This window comes from Kogia breviceps, chromosome 2 (assembly GCF_026419965.1).
Source record: "Kogia breviceps isolate mKogBre1 chromosome 2, mKogBre1 haplotype 1, whole genome shotgun sequence".
NCBI lineage: Eukaryota > Metazoa > Chordata > Mammalia > Artiodactyla > Physeteridae > Kogia > Kogia breviceps.
Window position 1 is genome coordinate 83677914 of NC_081311.1, and position 27728 is coordinate 83705641.

The 27728-nt window shown below is 53.8% G+C and overlaps 1 protein-coding gene across 1 annotated transcript; it reads left to right on the forward strand.

The window, feature by feature from the left end:
- The first annotated feature begins 13034 nt into the window (after positions 1 to 13034).
- AGT (angiotensinogen) lies at positions 13035 to 24832 on the forward strand. Its single transcript, XM_059053326.2, has 5 exons — positions 13035 to 13289; positions 17210 to 18067; positions 21435 to 21702; positions 23378 to 23522; positions 24162 to 24832. The coding sequence occupies exons 1-5, from the start codon at positions 13136 to 13138 to the stop codon at positions 24351 to 24353; spliced, it is 1617 nt and encodes a 538-aa protein (XP_058909309.2). The 5' UTR covers positions 13035 to 13135; the 3' UTR covers positions 24354 to 24832.
- Positions 24833 to 27728: the final 2896 nt, after the last annotated feature.

Genomic DNA, 27728 nt, shown 5'->3' on the forward strand with positions numbered 1-27728 from the left:
GGGAAGGGCGGGCAGGGTTCCCCTGGGGTGCGATTCCAGCTGAGATTCAAGTGGTGAGGGACCTCTGCTCCAGATTGAGGAAGAAAGCAGGCTGGGGGCGGGGGGACGGGACAGCACGGAGAGTCTGTGTTCAGGGGACAGAGTCGGTCAGCGTGGCTGGAGCCCAGAGGTCAGGGACGGGCGCAGGGTGAGGCTTACAGAGAGGCAGCAGCTGCCTCGTGGGAATGGCTGCCTTTGGGGACATTGACTCCGGGAGGGAATGTGATGTGATTTGATTTACACCAAGAGCTGCGTGGGTATCAGATGGCAGGGGCAGCAGGGGCAGCAGGGGGCCTAGTCAGGAGGCCTGCGGGACGAACCAGGCACACACAAGTCGGAGTTAAGGGGCACTGCAGGGGACAAAGTGCCAGCAATGCCAGTATGAGATGCTGTGCTTGGTACAGAGGACGTCTGGGTTTTCCCAACCCAGACGTCCTCTCTACCAAGCAGTTGGGAAAGCAAACACTTTTATTATTGAATAAGCATTTAAACCAGAGTGGGACGGGCATCACAGGAGTTCTGCTAAGGGACTGCAAAGTCAGGAAGTAACCTTGACTTTTTATGCAGATGAGCAGATACAGCCAATCACACATATGTTCTCACGGTAAACAGTAACTAGTCCTCACGTGAGGGGGCCTGACTGCGCCACTGGTCGCACAGAGTTCATCCCAGCTTTACCTGGTCATCGGAGAGCCATCCGTGTTGGCTACTTGGCCTCAATGCCGCGGAAAAACAAACTCTCACATCTTTATGGCAGGAAGTGGTTTTGCAACGTGGAACGAGGTCCCCACTGAACTGGAGGATAGGGCACCATCTCTCTTAATGCTCGTATTTCAAAAGGAAGACAAAGTATTTACAGTGATGCGTTTTCTAAGGTAAATGCCCTGAGGAGAAGGATGCAAGCGGAATCTCTTCCCCATCCTCAGCAGGAAGAATTCTAGACTCTTATCTGTCCTTACACAGGGTCCGCTGCGTGCTGGGAACCCGGGCCAGGAGCACAGGGGGCAGGCATCCTCAAGCTCCTGTTGGATGTGGGTGAAAGTCCAGGGAGCGGGTGGAAAGTGGCAGCCAAAGGGCAGTTGGAACCCTGCAAGGTAGTTGATGCAGAAATTGCAGAAGCCGAGGGCTCCAGGTCGGGGGAGGGTCAGGCCGCTTTTGCTTTGCCGTTGCTGTGAGCCTGGACGGGTCAGCTCCACGGGGACCTCCTCTCTTTCCCCAGCTTGCTGGCTGAGAACCACGCCACCAGCTGACCTTTCATGAGTGAGAGGAGCTAATGCTTAAACTACACTCACTGCAAGCCAGGCTCTGTTCCAAAGCCTTGCCTGTGTTAACTAATTTAATCCTCAGAACAAACCAGAGATAGGAAGTTTTCTACTGGAGATTTACAGGGTATACAAAAATGTGCCAGGTATGTACCCTGACCTTAATTAAAGAATATAGGATGCAAAGGCAAAAATAATCCCTGCCCTGAAAGAGCTACAGGGCAAAAAGTACACGCTACCCTTGTTCTGTGTACCGTGTTATGGAGAATGAAATGAAGAAGTAGATGTAAAGTGCTTGGTAAAGATGTCAAGTACCTCAAACGTGCTTGGTTAAGTGGCAGTATCTTGTTATTGTTGCTAATATTTCACTGGTTATATCTTCATGTGTATAAATATTACCTCTCCAGCTTGACGTAAGACCCTTGAAGGCTGGAGAACTTCCTATATTACAGGCCTCCCGGCACTAGGTCAAGATCTTACACAGAGTAGGTGCTCGATAATTATTCACAGAAGGGGAGAATTGTTGGTTCCTTACAAGTGGAGAGAACTTGCCATTTGGGGGGATAGAACTTTGACTGAACTTTTTATGTCCTCCTCGGTTATTTACTTAGGATTTCTATTTCTTCTTGAGCCTGTATTGATTATGCAGATTTTGCTAGAGAATTGTGACATGTTATTTAGGTTTTCCCCCTTCATGGCATGAAGCTATATATACTATTAGCTCTCAGTTTCCCAATCTCTTCTGTAACTGTGGTCTGTTTGTATGTGCTCAGTAAAAATTTGTTAACAGTTGATGGATAGTTTTAGATTATGATCATGGAATAAGTGAGTGCAGTTGGATATCTGCCTCCTGGGGAAGACATCTGGGATTCCCAGTTTGGATGGTTGGTGCTATGAGATGCTCTCTCTGCCCTGGCCTGGGGGACCGCCCAGCTGGGTTCACGTACGAGAAGCAATTCCTGGCACGGGGGTCCACTAATGTCTGGGGCAGGGAGCTAAGGGGAGTCGTATTTTCCTATTGTCTAGAATCTTCAGGAGGAGAGATAGTCCTTTCTGGGTATCAGAGTCATACCTGGGCACCACTGGTGTGGTTTTCGGGCTCTCCAAGGCCCACTGGGGTGCCTGAAAGTGTCACCATTCACCTTTCATGGTACAGACAACGGAGAGGGCAACCTTGGCTTGAGAAGGACGCCGTGACATGACCATCTAGGAGAGAGGGAGAAGGGAGGACTTCCAGGTGTTTTGTCCAAATTCCTTATTCATTACTCAGATAGCCCAGGTGTCTTCTTGGAAAATATTCTGAGATCCAAGGGAATGGTGAGGTGGGGAGACATGGTAGCTGGGCTCAGTGAGGCCCTGTTGTGGGAGGAGTAGGGGAGACAAATCTGAAGACAGGGGGAAGAACAGGTTGGCTGACCCTGGGTCATCTGGACCTCTGTGAGTCTTTCAGTTTGAAGAACACCCACAGATGACTCTTTATTGAATTAGGGAACAAGGATGTTTAGAAAGGATGCCAGAAGAGATTTAGTCACCCATCAGACATCCTACTGCTGATTAAGGATATAATAAAGTAATGTAAGTGGTCAATCGAACTAACTGTTTTCGTTTGGTTTTGCTTTTTAAAATATTGTAAGTGCAAACCAAATCAAGCTCTCTCCCACGTTGGCTGGTAGGGTGACATGTAAGGCCAAGCCTCATGTCCAGTTGGCTTGACCATCTGCCATTGAACTAGTTGTAAGGCAGCTGGGCCCTCTCACGGTGAAGAGGAGCAAAGGGCCTGTGGCGGGTGCTCTCCTCACACAGATGTTCAGGCAGGAGGAGCCATTCAGCTCTCTGCGCAGCAGCATGGGGGTTGGGGGCGCCCAGCGGTGCCTGGGAACCCCCCTCCCTGCTGCTGTGGCCGCCAGCCTTCCCCACAGACCCGCAGTGACGGCCTCCCCCGGCTGAGTCCTCTGACTTCTCCTCCTCTGCAGCAGGAAGGCACTAATATGTCTCTTTCCAAATCTCTCTGCCATGTCTTCCTAGAAGAGAAACCGATCATTAAATAAATATTATTTGTGGAGCTTGGTTTCATAAGAGATAGCATCTCAGGCTCACAGCACAGAATTTCTACCAGCACAATCCTGCGCTTCAGTGGGAAAAGGGTGACAACATTTTTCCATTTCAACAGCCACGTCTTATCTAAACTTACTAAATGGTAGACTTTTCCCAGCTGCGTGAGTGCCAAAGCAAACACTTGGAGTTCAGCCACCTTGTTTGCAGTAGTATAAGGGCAAGAGAGTCTGAATGGAGAAATGGATTTAGAAATAGTATGTTCTGTATCTGCTTTCACAGCACCTCACTCTACTGACACAGAAATGTCTCCCCAGGCCTGTCCAGGGCCATTCCTGAACTAAGGAGGCACCCACAAAACAAACAGGATACCTGAGAATGTGCCATTTTATTATATTTTAAAATAAATAAATTTATTTATTTATTTATTTATGGCTGGGTTTGGCCTTCGTTGCTGCACGCACGCTTTCTCTAGTTGCGTCAAGCGGACTTCTCATTGCGGTGGCTTCTCTTGCTGCGGAGCACGGGCTCTAGGCGCACGGGCTTCAGTAGTTTTGGCACGTGGGCTCAGTAGTTGTGGCTCACGGGCTCAGTAGTTGTGGCGCACGGGCTTAGTTGCTCCGTGGCATGTGGGATCTTCCTGGACTGGGGCTCGAACCCATGTCCCCTGTATTGGCAGGCAGATTCTTAACCACTGTGCCACAAGGGAAGTCTCGCCATTTTAAATAAGAATATTGTATGCACTTTTATATAACTCCTGATGAATTTTCCTTGAAAACTGTATTTTCTGGAATAAAATCCATTAAGCCAATTTAATTCCTTAATCAATTTCTATATACCTGGTTAAATCATTTTTATTTTTCTAAAATTAATTAATGAAACATTTTCCATTTTGATTTTTCAAAAGTACTTTTCATCAGGATAAATTCATTTCTGTTTAGAGTTTATAATGAAGATCTGATTAATCAATTAGCTTTTGTCCTTATCAAATTTTCCTGATTATAACTTCTGCCACTGAAAGTTTTCTTTTATGGCCAGATACAAAATTTCCTTTTGTTTTTCTTTGTTTCCCACCCCACCTTGGTAAAACCCAGTTTCTAAGGCTTAAATTTTTTTTAATCAATTTTTTATTTTTTAAAATCAATTTTCAGTTGGTATCAAAGTGTGTAACATGCAGTTTTAGCCATTGTCTGTGGATAGGCTGTGTAGACTATTTCTACCTGTCATATTCATTATGAGTTGAATAAAATATGGTATCTAATTTGTGTGTGTCATTATATTCAGAATTCCCTGAGTAGTCATCCCTTCATGTAGGAATGAAATAATTAAATTATACATGAAATAAGTGCTGTAAATACAGTACATGTTTACAATGCTAATTTTTAAATAAAAGAAGAGAACACACAAGTCTAGATTTATCACCTCTGTCACTGGCAATCTGAATTAACAGAATAGGTTAGGGGTCAGCAAGTTTTATCTGTAAAGGTCCAGGTAACAAATATTTTAGGCTTTGCAGGTCATACGTTCTCTGTGACAACCATTCAAGTCTGCTGTTGTAGCCTGAAAGCAGCCATAGACTGAATGAAAACTACTGAGCATGTTTGTGTTCCAATAAAACTTTATTTACACATGGTCCAGATATGGCCCGTGGGCTATAGTTTGCCAATCCCTGGAATAGATGTTCATTCTATTTGTTTTATAAAAATATCCTTTCCAGGGCTTCCCTGGTGGCGCAGTGGTTGAGAGTCTGCCTGCCGATGCAGGGGACGCGGGTTCGTGCCCCGGTCCGGGAAGATCCCACATGCCGCGGAGCGGCTGGGCCCGTGAGCCATGGCCGCTGAGCCTCGGCGTCCGGAGCCTGTGCTCTGCGACGGGAGAGGCCACAGCAGTGAGAGGCCCGCGTACTGCAAAAAAAAAAAAAAAAAAAAAAAAAAAAAGTATGCTTTCCTTGCCAAGATCGACCATAGACTACTATTAATAGGGAGGTCCTGGAATACACATTAGAAAGGGTTTCTTTCCACCCAGTCCTTCAGGACGGCAGCTGTTATTAGAAGACTGTACACCAACAATGTGTGTATCCTCAGAGTCATACCTAGTTTTCTTAGAAGACCTCAACACCCTGCAGTGCTAAATTAACAACCATAAACCTCCTGGGAATGGATATCGGGAAGGTAACCATATTCCCATCTTATTGAAAGTGAAGGCAGAACGATTGTCCAGACCCTCATCACAGGGTTAATTATACGATAAAATAAAAACGAATAGCAAAGCAAGGTATGACACTTACCTTGTTATTCATTCAAGGTTTAGAGTCATCAACCTCACCTGGGCATAGCAGATTAAGTTCTGAACTTAATGGGGAAATTGCTACACTTCATTATACTTTGCATGCTCCCTTAAAATTAAAACCAACTGAAACAAATATGAAACAGAAAACCCCTTACAAAGAAGCTGAAATTTGACAGGAAATATACTATACTCAATGGAGTTGAATTTTTAAAGAATGCTCCCCTGGCCTCTGGGTGGGAGTAAAAGTTGTATTTTTTAGGGATGTTTTCAGCTGCACGTAACTGTCTAAAATGGCCACTAGTTGGGTCCAGACAAGTAGAGGTTAGAGACGGGCAGTTGTTGGTACTAGTGTAGCAGCTCTATATGTCAATCAAAAAAAAGTCCAGGTTTTTTCCATCGCTCCACTAAATCATTCTTGACTTCTTGGCCTTTGGTCCTTACATTTGTTGTTTCATAGTTGCAAGATGGCTGCTCTGTCTCCAGACATTACATCAACATTTGAGGGAGGAAGAAGGGGTAGAGTCTGAGCCAGTGACTCTGCTAATAAAAGGAAAGCAAAAGCACTTCCAGAAGCCCTCAACAGATTTCTGTTTATGTCCCACTGGCCAGAACTCTTTTATTTGGCCACTAAAGGTTACAGAGGAGGCTAAGAAAGCGAGTATTTACTTTTCTCAATTTCTACATGGATGTGGACAAAGGAGAAAGGTGTAGGGGGAGAATGTGTTTTTGGGGTGCATGTGTTTTTTGAATTATGGTTTTCTCTGAAAAGTAGTAATAAAGTTTATGCCAAGCACTATTTACAATAGCCAGGTCATGGAAGCAACCTAAATGTCCATCAACAGATGAACGGATAAAGAAGATGTGGTACATATATACAGTGGAATATTACTTAGCCATAAAAAGGAATGAAATTGGGTCATTTGTAGAGACGTGGATGGACCCAGAGACTGTCATACAGAGTGAAGTAAGTCAGAAGGAGAAAAACAAATATCGTATATAAATGCATATATGTGGAATCTAGAAAAATGGAACAGGTGAACCGGTTTGCAAGGCAGAAATAGAGACACAGATATAGAGAACAGAGGTATGGACACCAAGGGGGGAAAGCAGGGGAGGGGGTAGGATGAATTGGGAGATTGGGTTTGACATATATACACTAATATGTATAAAATAGAGAACTAATGAGAACACACTGTATAGCACAGGAAACTCCACATCGCTGTACAGTAGAAACTAATGCAACATTGTAAAACAACTATACCCCAATTAAAAAAAAAACTTTATTACTACTTTTCAAAAGAACATGCAACTGAATTCATTAATTGTATCACCTCATGTTAAAATGGATAGGGACAAACAACCCACCTCTTATTTATAAAACTGTAATTGGCGACCAAGAAAAGCCATCAGTGTGGCTATAACTCCTGAAACATGGTCCAGTCACAAAATTTCCCAGATCTCATTATCCCAAATCACCATCTTCTCCACTCCACGGTTTGCTGTGTCCAAAGTGGCAGCCACACTTCTGCCAGACAAAGGCGGCCTGCAGCAGTCTGCAGGGCACGGCCCAGAGCATCCTGAGAGGTCTAAAAGGGCTACACGGGGAGCAGATCCCTCCTGGGGAAATGGGGGAGCTGGGACTGTTTTGTTTTATTTACCAGAAATCTAAAGCTCATTTGAGCCAACTGAGAAAACTCTTTGTATGTGAGTGTTCTTTATTAGAAAGAAGTGGACTTTCCCCTAAAGAGCCCATGTTACAGATGCAGAGCCCTCTGGTCTGTCCCAGCTCTCCTGATGCAAAGGAGAAGCAATGAGGACACAGGAGTAGAAACTGTCCTTGTCATACATGGAAAACCTTGGATGTAGGACAGAGAGCTCCTCCCCATCCTCTGCTTCCAGTAAATGATGAGTTTAGTGGCCATGTGTCTTGCACAAGGCACGTTCATGGTAAAACAGCCTGATCCAGGCAGAAACAAATCCCCTGTGAAACAATTAGTTTTTTCCTAGATGCAAAAATGGAAACCCAGTTCCTGTGTTGACCCCTCCTTGTTTCCTTGCCTCGTGCTAGCTGGTTCCAAGCAGGATTGCCTCACACATATGAATAAAGCACCTCCTTCTCTCTTGGTCTGGCTCTGTTTTACTTCACAGCAGGAGTCTGTGCTCATTTGTCCCGTGACCAGCTGGTTGGTCAGGAGCTGGGAAGGCGGGGGTTCTGGTTTAGATCAAACTTCATCTCACAACCACAGGATAGACTTGACCCACATAGACGTGAACACCGTCAGCCCGAGGGGCACCTTCCGACCAGTATGTCACCGCATCTGCCGACTGTATCCATGGCTGGGTCCACGGTCCGACTCTGAGAGAAGCCTCCTCCACAGCCAGCGCTCACTTTCATACAAGTCCCTATTTAGCCACAGATAAACTGTCCCCAACGTCCACTGCTGGAATGAAAGCACAAGAAACGGCACCTATTGGAAAGCAGTTGTCCTAAATCTGACTGGGTCAAAAGTCTGCGGTTTGTTGGAAGTGGCCTCTCTTTCCAGGGATAATTTAATTGATAAGATGCTCTAGCAATTTTCTGATTTATTTTAATGAGCTTAAAAGCCTCGCTTAGAAAACCCACCCAGCTGACGGTCACCCTTGCAAATTGATTAAGGGCCTTGAACCAATCCTGCAGAAAATGTAGGTAGACGTCCTTTTATTGTGTCCAACCCGACAACAATGATCTCCTGTCATGTCATTTTACCAAGAGAGCATTTTCTGCCTTGTTTTAGAGCCCCACTCCTCATGACAAGGCTGAAATGAACTTTGACATGGGTGTGATCCCTGAGAAGCTGCTTCAAATATACTAAAAGATGTATGATCGTGCGGCAGCCTCCCTCAGGGCTGAGGGGGGCCCTCGCCAAGCGGAGTTACACTAGGGCAGGGTTTGCCGAAGCTCCCGGAGCAGCTGGAGGTGACCTGGGTCTGGGGGTGGGGTGGGCACGGCCGAGGCTAGAGGTGGGGAGGAGAGCCTTTGGTCTGAGGGCTCAGAGGACTGGCCGCCCAGCACAGGCAGCAGCTGGTCCAGGCTTGAACTGGGGAACCGGTGAGTCCACAAACAATAAGATGGATAGAGGGGGCAGGACCAGCAGAGCCTGGACCCAGGGAAAGCCTGGAGAAGAGAGGAAGGAACTGGGCAACGTGGTGTCTACCCCCCTCCAGCCGACAGAGAAGGCTGGGGAAGAGGCCGGGAGCCAAACTTCTGGGTCGGTGACCCAGGGAGGCGATGTGTGCACACAAGAGACACGGGATGGGCAAACACCAGTCAATATGCCCAGCTCCCCACCAGTACACACACCACAACACACACACACACACCCTACTGCACACGTACATACACACAAAAACATACAAGCACCACACACATACATACACACACCACACTACACTGTACATGTACATACACTGCATACACACACCCCTACCACACACACATATACACACACCACACTACACCGTACACGTACATACACTGCATACACACACACTTCACCACACACACATATACACACACCACACTACACCGTACACGTACATACACTGCATACACACACACTTCACCACACACATATATACATACACCACACTACACTGTACACATACATATCAGTCATACACACACCACACCACACACACACTGCCACACATGTATACACACACAACACACCACACATATACACACCCCACCACACACAGATATACACACACCACACGACACCGTACACGTACATACACCGCATACACACACACCTCACCACACACATCACTTACCACATCACACACGCAGACCATCACATACCACAACCCACCCACAACCAAACGTATACACACACGTCACACCATACCCACACACCACTCATATGTACACACACCACACATGTACACACACACACCCCCCACATCCTGCTACACACATACAGTGAAGGAAACCTTGTGCCAGGCAGCAAGAGTGATCCCATTAGTAGACGGCCTTCCTAGAACTGGGATATTCCATCGGCAAGAGTCCGGGAGCTACTTGGACATCTGGTCAACCCCTGGTGCTACTTGGGGGATGAGTGCTCTGAAGGGGAGAAAGAGGAACCAGGGGCCACACAGGTCACACACCTGCCACCCTGCCGGTCCCGGGCACCAGAGAGCTTGGAACACTTAGAGGAAGGTGCCCTGGAGCGTGGCTTGTGGGGTCTAAGGGTGGCACTGTCGGGCGGCCCCTTCTAGTCCTGTGGTCCCAAGATTCAACTCTTCACACCTCAGTTCTCCCACTGCTGTTGGGCCAGTTTTAGATGTTGCAGCAAAACCTAGTTACACACATATGTGGGGTTCAGGGACCCTCCCCAAATTCACTAGTTTAATAAAAACGTGTGCATTACGATTTGTCTAGATAGCAGATGTCTCCCACCACCTCTTGATACTGTCATTTTTGTGAAACATTTGTGGTCCTTTTGAGAGCTGGGCTAAGACCCATTTCAATGCCACATCAACAAGCACAATCGAAATTTTATCTGTAATGCCCAAACTAAGTGCCTGAGGGCCAAGTGGGCTGCCCAGTTGGGAGAGCACTTTTCTCAGCCCAGACCCTCCCCTGGGCTGGGTGCATCTTCCTCTCAGTGCAGGGAAATCTGTGCGGCCAGGTGAGTTGACAGGCAGGTAGGGGACTCCTAGGGCTAGAAGGGTGCTTGTGGTCACTCAGGGCAGAGAGAGGAGTGAGGGGCAGCTCCCAGCCCAGCAGGCCAGAGACGTGCCCAGAGGACTATGTCATCCCTTGGTCCGTCCTGTCTCTGTGAGAGTCGTAGACTGTTGGACGTGGGTCCAGGTTGACCCCGGCCAGTGCAGGTCGGGGCCCCACCCACACTGCCCCCGGGGCCACTCCCACTCATCCTCAAGGCCTTGCCTTGCCTTCTCCTTTCTCAAAGTGAGTCTCCCTGACCGTACAGGCTAGACCAGGCTTCCTGTTCCACCCTCAGGCGGCACACGACTCTTCTTCTTCCTAACATTTATCCAAACCGCAAATCAATCATTATTTATGCAACTACGGATTAATTTTGACACTTTGCAAAACTGTAGGTTTCACGAGGGTGGCGACTGTGCCTGATTTGCTTCCAGTTGTCACCTCAGAGATGAGTTCCATTCTTGGCATGTATTCTAATAGGTTTTCCGTAAACAGTTGTTGGGCAAATGAACAAAAGTGGTACAAAAAGAGTGGGTGTTGGGGTCAGCCAGACCCGGATGCCTTCTGGGTGACGATTAGCAAATAGCTGCGCCTCTTTGGATCTCAGTTTTCTCTCCCTAGGTGGTGGGTAGAGTAAAATTTATACTGCAGCCAGGTTGAAAGATTTATATACCTGGCATGCAGCAGCTGCTCCATAAATATTAATTCTTTCTTCCTTCTCTTTTAGAGTTGAGAATACAGAGTAATGCCTCTTTTTTCATGATCACATTTCAATAAAGAGGAGCTCACAGGACTTCCCTGGCGGTCCAGTAGTTAAGACTTCACCTTCCGGTGCAGGGGGTGTGGGTTTGATCCCTGGTCAGGGAGCTAAGATCCCACATGCCTCGCGGCCAAGAAAACCAAAACATCAAACAGAAGCAATATTGTCACAAATTCAATAAAGACTTTAAAATTGGTCCACATCAAAAAAAATTCTAAAAAGAAAAAAAAAAAAAGGAGCTCACAGCTCAATCTGCCTACTTCTCCTTCCACTGTCTTCTCAAATCATCTGAGCCTGGTCCGTCCCTCATCTTTCCCTGAGGCCGCTCTCCAACTCGCCCGTGACCTCAACCCACCTCCTCTTGGCCTTTGACGAGCGCTAAAGGGTGAGTAAATGATTGATCAAAAATGCTTTGTGTGGACACATCTCAGTACCGATGACTCTAAGCCATTATGACATCCTGCTCAGAAGACCTCTTTCAGGCCATAACTCCTCACTTATCAGAACTGCCCCCTGGCCTCTGGAAGTCCACCTCATGCTTCTTGCACGGCCCCCTTGGACCCCTCCTAGGCTGGCTGACTCCTATCCCATTCCCTCTCCCTCTGGATTTCCCTAGCGGCTGCTCTCCTCACTTTGACTCTCCCTGGGTAAAACACCTCCTCCTCTGGCCTTGGATTAGGTGCTGGTGGTGCACTTGTCTCCCGCGTCTGCGTCCCCAGCCTGGACCGCCCTCTGGAGCATCAGAAACGTCTCCCCAAGTGCTCAGCCCTGGGTTCCGATAGACACCTCAAAAGAAACCCATCCAAACTCAAACTCTGCACAGTCCTTCCCCAGAGCTCTTGTACCTCCCGTGTCCCCCTCGGGGGTTATTGGTTTCATGACTCTCTCAGTAGCCTGAGCTTGGAAACTGATGCCTGTACCTTCTTCGTCTTTCCTCCAGACCTCCTGTGACGGTATCGCTGCTAGAGTGAATTTGTTGAAGGAGAAGTCCAGCATCATCTGAGCCCCCCGCTTTGCTCAGAGGTCTTCAGTCCCTCCCTCTCTGGGCACCGCCTCTACCCTCCGAAGCGGTCTTCGGGCTCTAACCAGCATCCTTCCTTCCCTGTCACTCACTTTACACGGCCCAGACCCAGGCTGGCATCTGGCGTGTCAACTCCAGTTCCTGCGGAGTTTGGCCTGAAACTCTGTGTCTGGGGGATTCTCGCCGTCCCCGGGGGCGCAGCAAAGGAGCTGCTGCAGGTTTGCCGCCATCACTGCCCCCGCTTCCGGCCCCTGGGCTGGCTGGTGACCCCCAGACAAGCCCCATGCTTCGCCACCTCTGTTTCTGTCCTATCTGTCTCTCTACCCTTGAAAAGCGCTTCTTTAACCTCCAAGCCCAACTCATTTATCCTTCAAGGTTTGACTCAGGTGACAGGGAGAGCCCTGAGACCTTCCCCAGCTTTAAGGGACTGATCTGTCTCACCATCTGAAAGCATTCTGTGGGCGCCTTCCCGTCTGCCTGAGTTTAGTTAGTGTCTAATGGTCTCCCCAGATAAATCACAAGCTTCTAGAAGATGCTTTTGCTTGGTTGTGTGTTTCTCCCCAGGCCTGTCAGAGGTCCTCGCGTGGAGTGGGAGCCCAGTGGCTATTTGGACAACGGCTGGACCGCTCAAGGCCGTCGGGTCAGGCCACCCCCGGGCCACCCGAGCGGGGCTTTCCCCTTCCCGCTGCACCCATGAGCCCGCACATTCTTGGGGCCTCGCAGAAGCACAGCCCAAGGGGACTCCGGCCCGAGGCTTGGGGGGCAGGCCTCGGGCCATCCCATCTGGGGGCCGAGACGCATCACACCACCACACGGGACACTCCTGTGTCCCATAACAACAGCCGGCGCTGTAAATGTGTAACTCGACCGTGTACCGGCTCAGTCTGTCAGAGGCAACAGCGTGCATCGATCTCCCTGGCTTCCTGGACGGAGGCCCAGCATGAGAGCCTCCTGGCCTGGCGTCCGTCCCTCTAGGCGGGCAGCTCCCTGGGGCTCCCACCCCCATGGCCCGGCAGCGCCATGATGCAACCCCCTGCCCCAAGCCGGAGCGCAGGGCGGCCCGGGGACGGCACGGCCCCCACCCTTCAGACATAAATAGGGCCTCAGTGGCCCAGCCAGAGGAAGAGGCCACCTCTGTCCTGGGGACGAGACCAGAAGGTAAGCAGAAGCCTTCTCCACACCTACCCCTCCCCAGCTCTCTCCTGGCGGGCGGCTTGTCCGCTGTGGGAAGAAAGCCAGGGGCTCTGTTGGGGGCAGGGTAAGAGCTTCTGGAAGGCCACAGCGGAACAGCATCCAGGACGCAGGCGCCAGGGGCCAGCGGTCACCCGGGCTGCGGCAGACATTAACGCTGAAGACGCTGAGGCTGTCTCTTCCCCCAGGCCTGGGCTGTCCTTCCTCTGAGCCCACCCTGGGTCTCCCCAGGGGACCTGCTCCCCTCAGCCACAGGCAGGCTGGCAGGGTCCTCCGCTCCCTCTGAGCAGGGCTGGGTCCTGCGGGGCTGGCCTGGGAGAAGACTCACTGTGGTCAACAGTCCACTGGGTCCTCTTCTGGCCAGAGGGGCAGCAAGGCTTGTGCAGGCAGTGGAGCTCGGGGGGAGGGCAGACTCAGCAAGCCCGGGGCTGCGTCCACACAGGGATCAGGGGAGCGGTGGCCTCGTCTCCTGCAGCTCTGTTGAGGCAGTGCTGGCTCTGGTCCCGGGCTCCCTGAGCCTTGCTTTGCTCATCTATAAAATAGAAGCAATGGTAATGCCTGGCCTCCCTTGCTCAGGGACTGTGCTATAAGTTAAGAGTGCTAATACAACGTGAAAGTGCTTCCTGAACTTTAGAATAAATGCAAAAGACACGGTCTTATTATTTTGGCTCATGAGTGGTATAGATTAGTGCATAAGAGTGTGGACTGTGGAGTCAAGGGCTCTGGGTTTCAATACTAGATCTGTCTCTTACTGGCTGTGTGACCTTGAGCAAGCCTCTGAACCTCTCTGTTCCTCTGCAAAACAGCACTAACCCATTCATTTAGCCGCTACCTGTTGGCACATTTTGGGGAATGTGGGACACATCAGTGAACAAAACAGAGCAAGAACCTCACTCCTGTGGGATCTGCATTCACTGTTTAGCACGGCAGTGCGTGCTAAACAGAAGAAATAAAAGAATAACTCAGTGATACAGAGTGTTGCACGTGACCAGTGCCATGGGGAAGGGAAAGGAGGGCAGGAGTGAGTTCAGAGTGCCGGGCGTGTCGCGGCATGAAATCTGGCGGCGCCGAGGCGTGGGCAGGAAGGTAGGGCTGCCGCGAGGGTTGGAGGACTTGATCCTTGAAATCGCTAGAACAGCGATCCTCTGTACACATGCCCTAGCTGCCGTCCTCACCATTATCCTTACGCACGGGGCCCTGAGAAGTAGGGAAGCCTAGGAGGAGGGGCTGGTGAAGGGGGAGGCCTAGGACGGGTGGGTGGAAGAGGATGGAACCCAAGGAGAGGGCGTCAGGCCAGGCCGGCCGGGTGCCGACTTGCAACCGGGGCTGCAGCCCCGGACCACAACTGAGAGCCGGCAATGGCTTCGGAAATCACCTGAAACGGTGCTGTGCCTCCAGGAAGCCAGCAAGGGGCTGCGTGCGATTACCTGCCTGGCCCCCACCCGGGACCCTCAGGCCTGTCACTGAAGGAATGCTCCGGGCTCAGGCCCCAGCACTTTCCCCGGCGACTTGACTTGCTGTGGCCTTTTTACATCCTTTTACACGAGACGTTCAGCTGGTTACTTGGGCCCGTGTAACAGGAAGGCCTATGAAGAGGGGAGAATCTTCTGTCCCTTGTTTCCTTGTCGTGCGGTTCCTGGTGAAAACAGTGGGTTGTGTTAAATGCCTCGGAAGGAGGGGAGGCAGGGGCTGAGACCAGAGGTCAAAGTTCCCTTGGCAGCTCGGTGCCGAGAGCAGGGCGAGCACACGCGCGTGGGGGCTGGATGCCGAGAGCAGCTGCAGACAGCACGCCCGGAGCAGGAAAGCACGCTGGCCGGCCGTGCACGGGCGTGCAGGAACCGTCCAGGCCTCAAGGTGACCTGGAGGCGGTGGTGACGTCCCACAGCTCCGAGGAGGCCCAGGCCAGCTCCGTGAGGGCAGCGAGGAGGGAGGGGAAGGCCAAGCAGTAGCCTGGTAGCACGTCACACCCCTTCAGAACCACGAGGGAGGTGTCATGTAGAAAAGGCTGGAACCGAATGAAGCCGTACAGACAGCCTTCGTCCTCTCAGTGAGAACCCTCACAGAATAAACGAGCAGAGCTGGCCCAGGGGCCTCCTCTGCCAGGGGTTTGGCCCACTCCCGTGCTCTTGGCCAGAGGTGAGGCTGGGGCAGAATCACAGGGCTCTTGGCCTGCAGGCGGTCGGTCTCCTGGCCGTCTTCTCCTTGTATTTTCGAGCGGTCCTCCCTCTGTCTGTGTTTTAATCTCCTCTTCATATGAGGACACCAGTCAGATTGGATTAGGGCCACCTTGATGGCCTCATTTAACCTATACTACCTCTTTAAAGACTCTGTCTCCAAATATAGTCACTTAAAAAATTAAAAAAAAAAAAAATTATTTATTTGTATTTTTTTGTTTTGGCTGCGTCCGGTCTGAGTTGCGGCACGTGGGATCTTTCGTCGCGGCGAGTGGGCTTCTCTCTAGTCATGGCGCACGGGCTTAGTTGCCCCGCAGCACGTGGGATCTTAGTTCCCCGACCAGGGATCGAACCTGCGTCCCCTAAACTGAGAGTCGGATTCTTTTTTTTTGCGGTATGCGGGCCTCTCACTGTTGTGGCCTCTCCCGTTGTGGAGCACAGGCTCCGGACGCGCAGGCCTAGCGGCCATGGCTCACGGGCTTAGTTGCTCCGCGGCATGTGGGATCTTCCCGGACCAGGGCATGAACCCGTGTCTCCTGCATCGGCAGGCGGATTCTCAACCACTGCGCCACCAGGGAAGCCCGAGAGTCGGATTCTTAACCACTGGACCACCAGGGAAGCCCCTAAATAGAGTCACACTTTGAGGCACTGGGGGTCAGGACTTTGTTGATGAAAATAATCAATAAACCATCTATATTAGGAATAGAAAACTCTTTGATTTGCGCCAAACTGAGGACTATAGCAGAGAGACACAGATACAGGAAGCTCTTGAATTGGGTTCCACCAGGCAACAAAATAGAGGAGGCTTGTAAAGGCAAAAACTGCAAAATTACATAAACTGTTTGTCAAGAATTAGCACTGGAACTGGTAAGAAGTAAGGGTGTTTGTTTAGCAAGGATTGGTTGGGGTCCAAAAAGGTTGCATGGTTATAAGGGGAGACCTTGAGACCATAAGGTTGCAGCTGGCAGCTGCTAGCTGATATTATTTTGAGAATGGCTGGTGGTGTCCTTGAGACTGACAGACTTCAGAAAATTCAAGTTCTCAGTGATGCAGGAACATGTCTGAAACCACATCTGCAGTGGCCACCCAGCTCCATTTTGGATAAAAGCCAGAATGACTTCCCCATATACCTCAGTACGTAAACATTTCTTCCATCAACTTCAACATTTGAATTTTTAAATGTTTGCATAAATATCATGATACTTTTTTACTCAGTGTTCCTTTAAAAATAAGTTAAAATGTTTCCATATTACTCTTCTGTTAAACATGTAATTATTGACCAAAGCATCATATCACTAATTAGCGCAAGATAAAAATAATATAAGCCACTCACATATTCTTGAAGAAAAATGCTCGCGATACTTTGTGAAAACATTTGTTTACATTTTTTACTTGACTTAATGAACCATTTCATATTTTTTCTTTAAAATCTACAAATGTCTTCATATTCAGGCATCCTCACCACTCTGAAATTTAAACAAAACAAAACCCAACCCCAACCCCAGAATAAAACCCCACGAAAGCACAACTCAGCCCATGACAGTGCAGTCTGCACCTGGATCACATACATAGATATTTTCCACAGAGCTCTGAACCACTTCCTCTCTGACATTTGTTAAGACATGGATGGATTTCTCCTGTGCTTAGGGGTTGCAGGGAATATTGCTAGAGGGCACTCAATAATCCTCTTTCACCCTTCACAAAATATTTCAGGGTCCGCAGAAGTGAGCACCCCGCCAGAGATGGCTTCTGCTGGTCTGAGCCTGGGGACCTCCGTCCTTTGCCTCTTGGCCTGGGCCCGCCTGGCCACTGCAGACCGGGTGTATGTACACCCCTTCCACCTCCTTGTTTACAGCAAGAGCAGCTGTGACCAGCTGCAGAAACCCAGTGCAGAGCCGCCCCCGGACCCGACCTTCACACCTGTCCCGATTCAGGCCGAGTCGTCCGCCGTGGACGGGCAGGCCCTGCGGGCACAGCTGGTGCGAGCCACCCAGGGGCTGGAGGCCGAAGACCGGCTGCGGGCTGCGAAGGTGGGGATGCTGCTCAACTTCATGGGCTTCCACATGTACAAGGTGCTGAGCGAGACACAGAGCGCGGCCAGCGGGGCCATACTCTCCCCCGTGGCTCTCTTCGGTACCCTGGCCTCTTTCTACCTGGGGGCCTTGGACCCCACGGCCGGCAGACTACAGGCGTTCCTGGGCGTCCCAGGGGAGGATCAGAGCTGCACCTCCCGGCTGGATGGTCACAAGGTCCTGTCCGCCCTGCAGACCATCCAGGGCCTCCTGGTGGCCCAGGGCGGGGCCGGCAGCCGGGCCAGGCTGCTTCTGTCCACGGTGGTCGGGCTGTTCACGGCCCCCGGCCTGCGCCTGAAGCAGCCATTCGTGCAGGGCCTGTCTTGCATCGCCCCTGTTACCCTCTCCCGCTCACTAGACTTGTCCACGGACCCAGATCTCGCTGCTGAGAAGATCAACGGGTTCATGCAGGCTGTGACGGGGTGGGAGATGGGCAGGCCCCTTACAGGAGTCAGCCCAGACAGCACCCTGCTCTTCAGCGCTTATGTCCGCTTCCAAGGTAAGGCCAGTCCTCGCGAGGGGGAGGGGTTGGGGGGGGCTCTGCCCCCGGCCAGCACAGGAGGGTGGCAGTTCTTTGTCTGTACGGACTTAATGTCCAACATCTCAGTCCAGCTGAGCAGGGCTGGGCCTGGAGAGGGGCAGGGTGGCAGATGTGGAGAGGTACCTGGGGTCCCCCTCACGGAGGAGGAAGTGGCCGCCGCACTGGGCTCCTTGGATGGGCACTGGCCAAGCATCCGCGTCCCCCGCCGCTGCCCTACTATGTGCAGCTACTGCACTGCATCCTTTTACTTCCATCACCGAATCCCCTCGTGATGCGGTGAGAGGTGTGACTGCCTTTGTTTACCACTGAGGAAACAGACTCAGAGAAACAAAGGGACCACTCCCGACGGTAGAGCCACAAGCAGGGGTCCCGGATTCTAAACTCACGTCTCGTGGCCCTGTGGCCCAGCTCCACGCTCAGAAGGGATGGGTTCCTCTCCGGTGAGAAGATCAAGGGTTCTCGTCCTTGAGAAGGTCACTGTCCCATGCAAAAATAACCAGTTTGCTTACATCACTTTCATATTGGGAGAGGTTATTACCAAAAAAATCCCTAAGACACAGGTTGTTCATTCATTCAAAAACAATCGTTGAGGATGTAGTACTTGTAAGACTCTGAGCTGGCGCCTCAGAGGGGACAAGCAGGGAGGCTGCACAGGCCCCGACCCCAGCTTGCTGACTGTGGTTTACCAGAAAGCTGGGGCCCGCGGGCCAGTGCCTCAGCCCCAGAGCTGCAGGTAAGGCGCTCTGGGAAGGTGCCCCGGGGCTCAGCGCGCTCGGAGAGGGGCGTCACCTGGGAGAGGACAGAGGAAGGCCTGGGAAGTGGCGCAAGGCTGCCAAGGTCAGGGCGAGGAACCAGAACAGCAGCGGCTTTGTTTGGCCTGAGCTCAGAAGGAGAGAATGGGACCAGTGTTAGGCTAGGCCTCAAAGATGGGTCAGGGACAGATTTTGAGACTTTGGATGTGATGCTGGGAGTTTGGAGCTGTGGGTGTCTGGGAGCTGGGTGGCAGGCGTTCTGCTCAGAGGTCATCCCTGGCCTGCACTGCGGGGACTGGAGGCCGGGAGAGTGGTTGGAAGGTTATGCAATTGCCCGGCAAACTCTCCTGGGAGCAGGCCCTGAGGTCTCGGTTCTGTGAACGGAGGGGTGGGCTGAGGAGGGCTGCGCGTGACGTGCTATCAGGGCGCGCAACCTAGCAGAGCTGAGAGACAAGGAAGCAGGCGGTCGGAGGGCAGGGCCGTGGGGAGAGGGGAAGGCTGAACAGAGCGCGGTCCTTTTCTTACTCTGACAACATCCTGGAAGGCTGAAAATCTGCAAAGAAAAGGCCTCCAGCCTGCCTTTGGGAGCAGGGGGAAGGTGCTATAACCCCAGGAGGGCCCAGGTCCCCGCGCCGACAGGTCCCAGGAGCAGAGTCCAGGCAGGGGCCATGCAGCCAGGGGTGGCCGCACCCCATGGAGGGTGGAGGGGGCCTGGGAACTCGGCCCACCGTCCCTAAGAGGAGCCTGGGGGGAGAGCTCAATGCGAAAGGCCTGCCCTCCAAAAGGCAGAGCCAGAGAGCCACTGGCGCCAGAAAGGGCCACACCAGTTTTCCTAACCCGGCGAGACGTCCTTAATCTCTGGATGAGGACAGGGTGCTGTGTTCTTCGGTGGAGCAGACAGTAGCGGGCAGCCCCCTTCGTTTCAGACTCCCGTATCTTTTTTGGAGGCAGCATCCTTCTTTCCCTTTTAGTTTGTTGCTGCAAAAAATTTAGTCCCTCTTTCCCTATACACTAACAAGCCTCCTGCCAGCTCTGTGGGCCAGCGTGGAGGTCCCCTGGGGAGCCAGAGGACACACTGCAGCTCCTCGAGTGCAGCCCTCCCGGAAGCTGACCTTGTCTGTAGACACAGGGCTCCGAGGATGGAAGATAGGGCAGAGGCTGGGCGCCCTGGCCACTCCCTCCTCACAAGACCCAGGCTCCCTGCCCCCAGCTCCCTCCCCCCTCTCTCCTTGGAGACCTCGGGCTCAATAAGAAGGGACCCCTGACTCATTTAAGTCACCTCTGCTCAGATCTCCAAGTGCCAGCTGCCCTAGGGCCACTCTGCGATGGGCTCGTCTCTCAACCTCACCTTGTTCTCCCAGGAACCACCACGCGGTGGGCCGTTCAAGGGGACTGGGAACACTCTGCAGAGGCAGGGACACGCTGGTGCGCGCCCAGGGGCCAGCGCCTTCGGCAAGCTGCTCAACAGCAGCTGAGCCGGCTGGCAGCTCAGCTCCACAACCCCCAAGCCACAGCCCGCCCCTGGGGGTGGGAAGGGACAGGGAGGGCTCGCCCCCCTCCGGATGCAGCACAGAGGTAGCACGTAGCACTTCCGCTCACATCCACTGGTCACCGGATCCTCTGTCTGTCCCTAGCATCAAGCAGATTCTGTACGCTAGTGTAACGGTGGACACGCCACTGAGCGTTTGTCCAAACCTGTAAAACGTCCAGCACCAGGCATGAACTGTATGAACTCTGGAACTCTGGGTGATGATGCTGTGGCCACGTCGGTTCCTCAGTGTTACCCAACATGCCGTCTAGCGGGGGTGCTGGTCGTAGGGTGGCTGTGTGCTGGGGAGGGGGGAGTAGCGGACATGCGGGAAAGACCCGCACTTTTCTCGTAATTTTGCCGTGAACCTAAAATGGCTCTAAGAAATAAAGTGATTCTTCTGGTTTGTTGTTTGTTTCTTAAAGTGAGCATGGCAGAGCCCAGGCTTGGGGCCAGGACAGCTCTGGGTCTGAGTTTACCTGGTTACTAGCGGGGTAGGATCCTCGAGCTGGTTTCCTTTGTGGGCCTCAGCTTGGGGCCTGGTGTGGACTATGTCTTCAACATTGGCAGTTGGTGGATTCTGCAGGAGGAAGAATTGATGGTCGGGGGTCCTGGGGCTGGTGAACTTCAGGGGCCAGGAAAGTGCAGAGCAGCCTGGGGCTTTGGCGGGGAGGGGGAGGGGGGGGAGGGGAGGGGGGAGGGAGGGGAGGGGGGAGGGGGGAGGGAGGGGAGGGGGGAGGGGGGAGGGAGGGGAGGGGAGAGGGGGAGGGGGGAGGGAGGGGAGGGGGGAGGGGGGAGGGAGGGGAGGGGAGAGGGGGAGGGGGGAGGGAGGGGAGGGGGGAGGGGGGAGGGAGGGGAGGGGGGAGGGGAGGGAGGGGAGGGAGGAGGGGGGAGGGAGGGGAGGGAGGAGACGGAAAGGGAGGGGGAGGGGGAGGGGAGGGGGAGGGGAAGGGGGAGGGGAAAGGGGTCTGCAGCCCAGCCCCGCCCCCGCCCCCCGCCTTCCCTCTCCCGACTCTTCCCTTCCTGTCTCCTGCCGGGTCCCCAGGAAAGATGAAGGGGTTCTCCCTGCTGCCGGGGCTCCAGGAGTTCTGGGTGGACAACACCACCTCAGTGTCAGTCCCCATGCTCTCGGGCATCGGCACCTTCCACTACTGGAGCGACACCCAGAACAACCTCTCGGTGACCCGCGTGCCCCTCAGCGCCAGTGCCTGCCTGCTGCTCATCCAGCCGCACCGTGCTCCCGACCTGCGGCAGGTGGAGGCCCTCACCTTCCGGCACAACTTCCTGACCCGGGTGAAGAATCTCTCTCCCCGGTATGGCTCCGGGAAACTGCTTGGACCCTCCTGGGCTGTGGCCCTGGAGTGGAGAGCTGCACGGACGGCTCTGCCCGGGCAGTGGGGGGCACGGGTGGGCATGGGCGCGGTGTGGGCCGAGCCCTGGGCGCCCCGCGGGTAGGGTGGCGATGGTACCTGAGCACCCTCCACCCACCAGCGCTCCCTCCATCCGTGGACCCAGCTCTCCATTTCTCTTCTCTCTCTGGGCACAGGAGAGGTAGGGGAGGAGGAGGCCCGCTTTTCCTTGTGCTTCCGCTTACCCACAGGGCTGGAAGGCCCACGGTCAACATGCCCCCTGAGAGGGGACCTTTGCCGTGTGTGATCCGCTGCATTCCAACAGCTTCCTGGGGACTGACTTGCCAGGAGCACTGGGACCCCTTCAACAGCCCTGGGAGTAGGCGGGCTTTCTCGGGGTGCTGCTCTTGACTTCAGGGTTCCCCTAGTTTGCTGCCTGGGTCATCTGCCCCTCTTTCCTACTGTGACAGGAATAAAGTAATTCCCTTCCACTGGGGCATTAGACTTGATCACGTATCAGGCCCAGGGCAGCGGATCCAGAACTCTGTTCTGAGACAGGCACCAAGGGGCACAGAAGGCCTCCTGAGGTCAACTCTTTTTAAGTCATTTTTTAAAAATTGTGGTAAACACATAACATAGAATTTACCACCCGAGCCATTTTTTAGTGTCTATCTCTGTGACATCAACAGCTTCACATTTTTGTGCTATCAACCATCCATCTCCAGAAACTTTTCATCTTCCCAAACTGAAACTCTGTCCCCATTAATCACTAACAACTCCTCATTTCCCCTCCCTGCAGCCCCTGGCGACCACCCTTCTACTTTGTCTCTATGAATTCGACTCCTCTGTGTACCTCCTATAAGTGCTATCATATATTATTTGTCCTTTTGTGTTGGGCTTATTTCACTGAGCATAATGTCCTCAAGGCTCATGCATGTTGTATCATGTGTCAGAATGTCCTTCCTCTTTGAGGCTGGATACTATTCCATTGTGGTATCTGCCACGGTCTGTTTATCCATCCATCCATCCGATGACGTACACCTGGGTCACTTCCACCTTCTGGCTGCTGTGAATACTGTTGCTCTGGGCATGGGTGTGCTGTCAGCCCCGTAAGCATTTGGTGCATTGCTGGAAACATCTATGGGCTCTCAGGGTTGCCCAAGGAAGGCAGAGGTAGTACATGGAGGCGAACTGACTTGACATAAGTGACATGCCCGGCACAGAGGCTGACACTGTACCTTCTCCCCCTCCCACGGGGAGCTCACCACTGAAAGGCAGTCAGTAAGACACGACGCATTATTTTAGAGGACAGCGTTTTAAAATTAACCAACGAGTACGCTTTCAATGCAGCCAACCTAAAAAAGGAGTAGAAAAAAAGAATAGACAACTCTTCACATCAACCCCCAGAGAGCACCGTCGTTAAATACTTACATCCCTCCCACAGAATTTCCAAGAAAATGAAGGTTTTTAAAATTGTATTTGCTGCTGAAACTTTTCCCGAGACACCCTAGCTGGGTGAGGGTGGCAAACGCCCCCTCCTTCGGGGACACATGCCACCCGGCTTCCCGGGTCTTCCGTGAGTCCGGTGTGGCCTGGGGCTTCACAGAGGGAGCTTGGTAACCGTGTGTCATCTCCCCAGGGCCATCCGCCTGACCCTGCCCCAGCTGACCCTGAAAGGGTCCTGCGACCTGCAGGACCTGCTTGCCCAGACCAAGCTGCCCACGCTGCTGGGCGCCGAGGCGAACCTGGGCAAAATCAGCGATGCCAACCTCAGAGTTGGAAAGGTACCGTGCCGCCGGCGTCTGCGCCGGACGTGGGCTCTGTGTCTTCCCGGAGTTGGGAGGCACGGGTGGGAGGGACACAGAGGAGGCCCGGGGGGGCAGGAGGAGAGAGACGAGCGCGTGGCCGGGTGGCTGGGGGCCCAGCGTGGCAGAGAAGTGAGCAGAGCTCTCTGGGGCTTTCCAGGGACGGCTGGAGAGTGGCAAACCTCTCCCCACCATGTGTCCTGGGCTCTGTCCCGCCTGCCCGGCCTCGGGTCCTCCCCGGATCCTACAGCAGGGTCGGGACCGGAACCTGGGAGCAGTGCCTCTAGGCCGGCTGCCAGCCCAGCCACACAGCTCCTGGCTTCAGGGGCGCACTTAGCAGTAGACGGACGGTGCAGGGGCACAGTGGGCGACGGACGCCCGCGACCGAGAAATGCCCGCACGCTGGGAGGGAGGGGAGCCCTCTGCGCTGAGTTCGCAGAGAGAAGCAGCCGCCCGGGACAGCAGGGGAAGGTGGAGACGGGCGGGTTTGGGGGACACTTTGGGGAGGAGCCGTCACATCGTGTGAGTCGGGCCGAGGGAGGGTGGGCAGGCTGGAGAGTGGTCCTCCCCCGGGCCCCCTGGCCTTCAGGAGCGAACCCCAGGCTCGCTGCTTTGCAGGTGCTGAACAGCGTCCTCTTTGAGCTAAAAGCAGACGAGGGAGAGCAGCCCGTGGAGTCCGCGCCGCAGCCGGCTGGGCCCGAGGTCTTGGAGGTGACCCTGAACAGCCCGTTCCTGTTGGCCGTCTTGGAGCGGGAGTCGGCCGCCCTGCACTTCCTGGGCCGCGTGTCCAACCCGCTGAGCGCCGCGTGAGGCCCGCCGCCCATGTGCCACCGCCGGTGTCACCACCCGTCCCCATTCCCTTCCACAGAGCCCACCTGGGACCGAGAGCGGCCGCTCCTCCTGGGCAACGCGCGCTGTGTACAGTGGGCGTCCTTCTCAGGCGGCTGGCGGGAGGCTGGGCCGTGAGCCCGCGCTCTGTACAGGCCACTGCTTCTGGAAGAGCTTGAGCACACCAGCTTGTTTTTGAAAGGACAGAAATGGGGCTTTTAAATGAACACACCCCTTCCTCGTTGCCCCAGGCTCACCTCTGGCTCACTGAGCCCGACGAGGACCGGCAAGGGGTGCACCATGTGTTCCTTTCTCTGGGTTTCTCATCTTTCCTTTCCCCTGACGCTTGTGGTTTTTGAAAAACACATTACAAAAAAACCCACAAGCCTCTGAATGTCCGCTAGACTGTAATCCCATGGCTGACTATCCCTGCGTTATTAATAAATGTCTTGCAACAATACACCAAAATGAAAAACTCTTTCACACAGCAGCAGCAACAGCAGCAGGACGAATGTGTGCAAGGCAGCCGACAGGCTGCACTGACGAGAGGGCCTGTTAGGCCTTGGAGCCGTGGTTGGACGGGGCTTCCATGGAAGGCACAGGCTGTCCTCAGCCTCGTCTGGGCAAGTTCCAGGTGATGGCGACGAGCTGCGCAGAGCCCGCTGGGAAGCACGGGGTGGCGGAGAGCCGGCGCCCGTCCTCCCGGACACCCCCCGGGACTGCTGCTCACACTGTGCCTGGGATCGGAAGGCGGAGTCTCCACCCGTGAACGTGGGCACTTCCCTCTCAGTCTGCTGAGTGCCTGCCTGTCCCCCCCGCTTTCTAAATCTCAGGCAGAGCCAGAGAGCGAGGTGGGCCCTCGCAGGCTGGCCTGAGCTGCACGCCCCAACTGTGAAATGCATGCAGAGCACCTTCGGTCGGTCCCTCCCTTCCACTAAGCTGCACTAAGCTGTCTTGAAGCGCAGCAGCCACTATCCATAAGGGCCAAGAAGCGGGGGAGGGAGCTGGAGACTCAAGGCTGGGAGTGGGCAGCACCTTTGCTCTGCCTGTGGGAGCTGCCCCGCCCACCCAAGACCGGGGCCCGGCTCTTCCGGAAGGAACTGTGGCAACGGGGTGGGTGTCCGCTCCTCGGACCGAGGCCGGCGGGGGACAGCAGCTCAGCTTCTCTCCCCACACTCCCAACCCCCCTCTAGTCAAAACACCTCTCCCTAGTTTTGATGTCAGGGGAGACCGCTGTCCTTCCCGGCTGTCGAGTCTGCTGCGCCAGGCACATGAGAGGGGTTCCAGAGATGGGCGGCTGGGCAGGAAGCCCAGCTCCAACACCTGCGAACTGCTGTGTGCCCCAGATACAGTTCCTTTGCCTCTCTGGGCCTCCCTGCCTTTATTTGTAGAATGGGAAACACGTGAATGAATCACTGAATGATAGCCACCGATACGGCGATGGCCCTCGGCCCACACAGAGGTCACGACCTCCCTGTCTGGAAGTCCTGCTCCACAAAAGTACGGCAGGAAGGGGGGTGCCTATCTGTGGGCAGCTGTGGCAGGCTAAATAATGGCACCCAGAGACACCCAGGTCCCAACCCCTAGGACCTCTGAATGTGACCTTAGATGGCAAAGGGGGCTTTGCAGATGTGATTAAAGTTTGGTCTTTAGGCGAGAAGGTGATCCTGGATTATCTGGGTGGGCCCTGGGTGCAGTCACAAGCCTCCTGGTAAGAGGGAGGGACAGAGAGACTGGGGGGGGAGAAGGGAGATGTGACACGGGGCCACAGGGCAAGGAGTGAGGACAGCCCCGAGAAGCTGCACAGGAAGGGCAGGGTCTGGGAGCCTAGGAGAAAGGCAGGCCCGCAGGCCCCGCCCACACCTCCTGGGTCGGAATCTGTATCTTTGCAGGAGGCCCGGGGATCACCTAGAATTTAGGAAGCACTGCTTTAAGTGACGCTCAAAACCTCCCCTCCAAGCACATGCTTCTAGACGGGAACGTGACCACCACCAGGCAGGACCCACCACTTGGGAGTTAGGGTCTCGAGGGGACGGATGCAGCTGCAAATCAGAACCACAACTGTCACGGTGTCTTCTGTAATTCCTAAAACAACTTCAGGCAAAAAACGGTTTTTATTTTCAAAATAGGTGCTGACTACTGGATTCAGAGCTGCCTTTCAAAGCAATTCCCCGAGCACATGCCTTCCTGCATCTGACAAATATTTGCGAGGGCCGCTGGGTGCCCAGTTTTGGGCTGAAGTCGCCCCGAGAGACCTGGGGCAGCCCCACCACGGCAGCCAGAGAAAGAGGATATTTGTGCTCTGGCCTTATTTCCAAAAGCAATAACCGGCAGCGCACTCACAGACTTGCTGCTCTCTGCTCCGGCGCTCTCTTACAAACGCGAAGTTGGCTCAGGACGCTACAAGGATACTCAGTACCGACATCTTGTGGATCACTCGACACAAAAATATGAACGGATTAACGGTCGGGGTTTGTTTCTCTTACACATTTCTGCGGCCAACCGTGCGTCTTCCTGGGGTTGCCAAGTGCTTATCCAGTGAAAAGGTCATCATCTGACAACTACAGGTCCCTTCAATCTGACATTCCAGCTGGGCACAAGCCCCGGCCCAAGGATGGCCAGGGGACGCGCCTCACGGCCCCCGAGGGATGTCACCAGGTCCCAAACCTGTTACCAACTCAACTCCTTAATTTCTGTTTCCTCACCTGCAAACTGGGAACAACAGTGCTGGAGTCGGAGGGGCTAGTAATCTGTATCCCTGTCCGCCACATTCTGAAACAACCGATAAAGCAGCCGGGGAGATGGGGACAGCGTCGAGTCTACCGCTGACTGAGACCGGGCCACGTGGTTGCCGAGGCCCCGAGGGAGCCTGTGTGATGCAGAGGAGGCGGTGATGCAGCCCGTGCAGTGCACCCCGTTACGCCGGGCTGCAGGCTCGCCTCCTGGCACGAGGCCGTGCCTCAACTCCCAGGTGTGCGTGCAGCTCCGGGACAGCACCGCGGGGCCGGCTCTCCTCACCCCGCACCCACCTCTCCCCTCCGCGGCCCGGCCCCTGCTGCCCACGGACCCAGCACCGCACAAGGGGGCGCCCCTGGCCAAGCGGGCTCAGCCCCTTCGCGCCAGTCCCTCCCGCGGCCTCACTCACCCTCCTGTGCCTCCGGCCAGGCTCCTAATGTTGCCGAGACTTAGGGAGCCCAGCCATCCAATGGCAGGGCCCGGGGCCCTCCCCGCGGGGAGCGGAGCACCTGCCCTCCGCAGGGAGCAGAGGGTGCCAGAGCGCTGTCCAGCTGTGCCCGCTGCCCTCCTGGAGGCTCCCTTCCCCTCACCCCCCCGCCCGGCTCCGGCTCCGCTGCCCAA

Coding starts and splice junctions, on each gene's coding strand:
- AGT (XM_059053326.2), top strand. CDS start 13,136: ATGGCCCGGCAGCGCCATGATGCAACCCCCTGCCCCAAGCCGGAGCGC. Junction 13,290..17,209: donor CCTGGGGACGAGACCAGAAG/GTAAGCAGAAGC, acceptor AAAATATTTCAG/GGTCCGCAGAAGTGAGCACC. Junction 21,703..23,377: donor GTGAAGAATCTCTCTCCCCG/GTATGGCTCCGG, acceptor TCATCTCCCCAG/GGCCATCCGCCTGACCCTGC.